This window comes from Coffea eugenioides, chromosome 10 (assembly GCF_003713205.1).
Source record: "Coffea eugenioides isolate CCC68of chromosome 10, Ceug_1.0, whole genome shotgun sequence".
Taxonomy (NCBI): domain Eukaryota; kingdom Viridiplantae; phylum Streptophyta; class Magnoliopsida; order Gentianales; family Rubiaceae; genus Coffea; species Coffea eugenioides.
Genome location: NC_040044.1, coordinates 3,877,097 through 3,883,096, shown reverse-complemented (window position 1 = coordinate 3,883,096; position 6,000 = coordinate 3,877,097). Strand labels below are relative to the sequence as shown.

Here is a 6,000-nt window from a genome sequence, read left to right as displayed (position 1 = left end):
TTCTTTTCTTACTTTTCCTTCTTGAATAGATACGAAATTGATTTTCAAACTCCTCTTCTGAAAGTCCCTTAATTATGTTCTTGATCTTTTCCTTCCGTGTGCGCACTTAAAGGCTAAAAATTCCTGGGAATGGGACACTCCCTCAAGTGTATTAAAGTTCATTTCCATTTGGTGAAGTTAATCTATTGAATTTTCAAAAAAAAAAAAAAAATTCCCCTTTTGAGAAAACAAGCTTCAGTTATTTGTCAAAGTTTGATAATTCAATTAAGTATTCCACATAATCAAAAGAAGATAAAGCAGCACATTGTTGTTGATGTACATATCCTTGGACAACTAAGAACTGCGAGGGACACTGAGCAGAAAACAAAAGAGGTATTTGTTTAAAAAATGAAAAAATATTAATTTTGTATCTTTCATGGCAGATTCCAACTTGTACGTATTATACAGACCCTAAGTAACATGTCCACAATAAATTATATCCCAGAAATTAGGTTAGTCGTGCTCCGACAAGATCCACGATGACATCGTGCCCGGTAACGGTTGAGACGATCAATTAATCCAAAGTTAACCTCTTCTAACATTATATAACCCATACCCCCATGAGAAGATTAATTAATCCAAAGTTAACCTCTTCTAACATTATATAACCCATACTCCATGTGAACAACTGGGAGAACAATTATTTTTTGGGTCAAGTAGGCTGCCAGTCTTTTATGCAAATTCAAATTTGGACAACTACTTGGTTTCAAGTGGTTGATTATTTATGTCACTAACTCTACTTTTAAGCATCTTTAGAGTAATTGCTACAGTCTTAGCATCTGCACAACAATACAATTATTGGACAGTGTGCTCAAACTTTATTATACAGTAATTAAAGTTTCAACTTTTAACGTCAAAACTGTTCTATCTACTCAACTCATTCACTAACCATCGCTTCTAATTAAGCTACCCACAGCTTTGTCGTTTGAGATTATCTAACGGATACTAGTCAAGAGAGATTTTAAGTTTTTAAATTTTTTTAAAAGTAAAATTAAATTGGGAAAGTATTTTAATGTAGGAGGGCATTAATGTGAGTGCATATCTAATCGATTATGCTTAATCTTCTTGTTTTAGTAACTTCTTTATATATAATATAGTTCGGCCACCAAGTATTGGTCTAGGGTTTAGGTTTACTTCTCATCTCTACACTTGAACAGTCAGTTGACTAGGTTTGTCTCCCTATTGAAGATGCCCTCCCTATGCCCCGTTCTAAGCACTATCATCCCTCGGTTACATTCCCCTTCTCCCCTTTTCATCTACATCATTTTTAACCCATCTTAGTTGCAAAGATAGACAATCCACACATCATGGTATGTCATTACTTATTATATAACACTAGCTAATTCATCAATGGTAGTGACATAATTAACTAGTATATACTGCAAATGTCACACTTTTCCATAGTTGTTGTATATATACTAGTGTATACTGCAATCAATCCCATGTGTACCCGTGAAGTACTTTGAGAACCGTAAATTTGGGTATCTGTCTCTCAAAAAAAAAAAAATTTTTGGGTGTCTGTGGACTCTCGTCTTTTTGACGAATTCAAACTACGACAACTGCTAATATTTGTACTCGGTGCCATGTGACTGAATATGAATACTTTGTTGAAGAAAATACCACATTGTTTAAGCATCTACCCAACAATATAAATTGTAATTACACAGCGATACTTTGAACTACAAATCAGTTCACCCTTGAGACTTTGACGTAACCACACATCTATCTACCCAATCAGTATCATTACTTCTTAGCTAGATATGGCTTCCAAAGAAGATTTCTCTAAAGAATATTTGCAGCTCAATCCGAAAGAAGTTGGTTTTAGCGACATCCTTAGCATCTTCTCCTCGCGCGAATTAGAGAAAACAGACTTCTTTCATACCCCCGAGATATACGGGGAAGCAAACTCCTTTCATGCCCCCAAGGTATACAGGGAAGAAGCAGACTCCTTTCATGCCCCGGAGGCGTACGGCTTCCGTCGCCGATGGATAGTTTTTGTGTCTCTCGTGGCTCAGATACTCCTCCTCCATTTAAAAAAACCTTTGGCTGTCCTAGGATCTACTTTGGAGCTGTGCCTGAATTATCCATCCAGCAATGGTGGCTTTATCGGCCTTTTATGGAATTTTCTTACGGGTTTGTTTTAATTTCTCTTTTATTTATGTTGCATGTTCCATTAATTCATATCCATTACCTCCCCGGAAAACTATAGGCGTAAATTGATTGCTGCATGCATGCATGCAAAAGCATATTATTATGCAACACAGGGAAACTGGATTAGGCATTAATTTTTGGTGTCAAATCATATTCTATTTGATATACATCAATAAAATGTGGAAGGCAACTTTTGATTAGCTAGCTAGAGAAAAAATGATAATAACGGCCATTGAAATCTTATATATATGTTTCATGGAGATCGTTGTTTATTTCATGCAATGAGCCAAAATAATATGGTAACAGTATGGCCTTGTGTATGCTTTGATTGCAGGAAAGGTAGTAACGCCAGACAGGTCGGCTGCAACTTTCAGGTCGATACTTGCGAATCTGGACACGCGAGTGGATTTAGATGGAAGGATCAAAGCTAATGACAAGAGGTATGATGCAGCCTTGTCTATGATGGCTGCTAAATTGGCCTATGAAAATGAAGCCTTCTCCAGAACTGTGGTCACAGATCACTGGCAGGTAATTTATACTAAATAATTTCAGGACATGCAATGCAAGTTTCATGTTATATTGCTTGGAACAAGTTTCAAGTCTTTTTTTTTTTTCTTCCCTTTTTCCAATTCTACTCTTGCAGATGGAATTCTTGGGCTTCTTCAACTTTTGGAATGGTCAGTGGCTCCGTTCTCCTCTTTATGTGAAATTTTTCTCTTTTCCTTGTCTTGTCAAAAGACAACCATTTCTTGCCACTCATTGTTGCTGGCCATTTTTGACTCTTAGTGCAGTGGTGATAATGCGTATAATTAAGTTGCAAACATGAATGATGGCACTACTTTAACAAGTCCAAATGCACATTAACAAGTTTCCTGGTTTTTGCCTAAACGCAGCAAACCGGAAAATACCTCCTAGTCTTTGTTTAGAAATTAGAAGTTCTGATTTACAATTGTCAAGTAAACTACGGAAAAAATTCTGCCAAACCCACTAATTCATGATTATATATATATATATATATATATATATATTATAAAGAGGAAAAAACTACGGAGATGGTTAGAAGGTTGCATCTCAAACATTAAGTAATTCTAAAAGAAGTTGTGGAAAGCGAAGCATCACATGCAGCTTAGCCGCTTCTGTCGCACAAAAAAAAAAAATTTTTTTTGTTTAATATGAGAAAAATGGAAAAGCTGACTATTGAAGGAAACAAATGAGTTTAGACAAGTTGGACTTTAATTTATCTACTTGGTCTTTAGTTCCCTGAACTTGGATTTTTTAGTGAAAGTTCCAAAGTTTTTCCTGGTTTTAAGCTGATGCATGCATATACGTTTTCATGGAAAGCCAAAAAATTCAGGACAATTTTGTAAGTCAAGAGTTGAGAAATTACTGAAAGTAAACGAATAACTCTAATCTCATGCATGTTTGTTATACCTAAAATTCTCTTTAGCAAAGTAATGCAATTCCGAAGTTTAATTTACAATTTACAACTTGTCTACCCAATACCATTCAGATTATGAGGAATCATACACAACACAAGCCATCATTTTCGAAGACAAGAGAACCAGTGCTGATTCTAACCTGATTGAGGTGGCATTTCGAGGGACAGAGCCGTTTGATGCTGATGATTGGCGTACGGATTTTGATATTTCGTGGTATGATGTCAAAGGTGTGGGCAAGATTCATGCTGGATTTATGAAAGCCTTAGGCTTACAAAAACGAAAGGGTTGGCCTAAGACAATTGAGCAAGGCTCAGATGGAAAAAACTATGCCTATTACACAATAAGGGAAATTTTGAGAAATAGATTGAAGGAAAATCAGAATGCAAAATTCATGGTAACTGGACACAGCTTAGGAGGGGCATTGGCAATTTTGTTTCCTGCCATACTGATTTTACATGAAGAAAAAGAGTTATTGGAAAGAATGGAAGGAGTGTACACTTTTGGGCAGCCTAGAGTTGGAGATGAGCAATTTGGAGACTTTATGAAGGATAAGCTTAGATTTTATGACGTAAAATATTGCAGATATGTCTACAAGAATGATATGGTTCCAAGAGTACCGTTTGATGACAAAACCCTCATGTTCAAGCACTTTGGTCCTTGTTTATACTTCAACAGCTGCTACCGAGGGCAGGTGAAAAAACTTAATTCTTTTGTTTATCTATTCTCAAGTTTTTTCCCTTGTATCATTTTATGGGAGTGTTCTCATAAATTCTTTTTCCCTTGTTTTGGAACTAAAACCCAAACAGATTCTAGAGGAAGAACCAAACAAGAACTACTTCTCACTGCTGTCGGTTATACCCAAGATTTTGAATGCCGTTTACGAGCTGATTAGGAGCTTCATTATCCCTTTCACGAGAGGAATGGAGTATAGAGAAGGGTTGTTTCAGACCATGTCTAGGATGGCTGGATTGGTCGTTCCTGGATTATCAGCTCATGGTCCTCAGGACTATGTTAACGTCACCAGATTGGGGACCTTGCCCTCCTCGCACCCTCCATTGAAAGGCCGGAAACCAGAATGACATATGTGTTGGCAAACTAAATCAAGCCTACAAGTATTCATTTAGTTATTTATTAGTTTTTTGGAGTTAGGTTTTAGTAGTTGTGTGATTTAAGAATTTGTGTTTTATTTTGTAATTTCTAATCTAAGTGGTTTCTTTCCTAATAAGTGTGGTAGATTATGAATAAGACATTATTTAGGATGTTTTTTAGAAAGAGTCTAAACTAATTTGTTAGATTTTCTATTGTGGTGTAACTTTCTTCATTGTTTGAGATTTCAATAATATTGTGAGTTGATTATTTTCTCTTAAAATTTTGGTTTGTACAATACGTACCCAAAATGATATAGAAGAATCATACACCAAAACCAAAGATTCCTACTTTTATGACAGCCATAATGATCAAAATAGGATTCACTTTTGGCTTCCTTAACTTTGCAATAAAGTAGTCATAACAGTTATTTTGAGGATCATTAGATTTTTTTTTTCCCATTTATTTTAGAGGAATGTTTGAAGCAGTCGAGCAAGCTGCTGCTCTTCTCATCAAGCATACGTTTTCGTATTTCTACCTTTCCATAGAAAACTTGTTTCGACAAAGACCACTTTATCATGATTTAACCTACATACAATTATGATTTAGGCCTAAATTCAAACAAGGATTGAAGAATGTAATGTTACAATATAACACACACGACTATATTTCTCATTCAGCTACTCAGATTAAATTCACAAATTCCATCAGCAAATGAAACCTGTGGTAACAGAACAAGAGTTGAACTTCTCTCTTGCTTCTCTTCTTTAATGCCTTCTTCATTTAATAAACAATTGATTAACAGAGACCTTGGTTCAGATGTCCAAACGGGCACCCAAGAAACCCCCTTTTTCAGCACAGCCAAATCCAATGCTTCCCTATTCTCATCATCATCAAACATTGATGATGATAACATTAAGGCCTATGATGTCCCGGATGGGGTGCCTGATGGCTATGTTTTCGCTGGCAGGCCATTGGAGGATATTGATCTTTTTCTTGAAAGTGGCACCGGAGAATTTTAGGAGAGCTGTGGAGGCAGCTGAACGGGACACTGGAAGGAGGGTCAGCTGCGTGGTAGCGGATGCTTTTCTCTGGTTTTCCTGTGAGATCGCGGAGGCAAAGGGGGTTTCTTGGGTGCCCGTTTGGACATCTGAACCAAGGTCTCTGTCCATTCATTTCTACACTGGATATCATTGTATTTCGCAGTTTGACTCCAACAATTGAACATGTTAATTAACAGATCGAACTACTTGATACTAAACATTTTTATGTTCTAGCAACAAAT

At 36.4% G+C, this 6,000-nt stretch overlaps 1 protein-coding gene across 1 annotated transcript; it reads left to right on the top strand.

The window, feature by feature from the left end:
• Positions 1-1,799: 1,799 nt before the first annotated feature.
• On the top strand, positions 1,800-4,708 carry LOC113749269. Its single transcript, XM_027292955.1, has 5 exons — positions 1,800-2,172; positions 2,525-2,718; positions 2,834-2,867; positions 3,701-4,320; positions 4,436-4,708. The coding sequence occupies exons 1-5, from the start codon at positions 1,800-1,802 to the stop codon at positions 4,706-4,708; spliced, it is 1,494 nt and encodes a 497-aa protein (XP_027148756.1).
• The last annotated feature ends 1,292 nt before the right edge of the window (positions 4,709-6,000 follow it).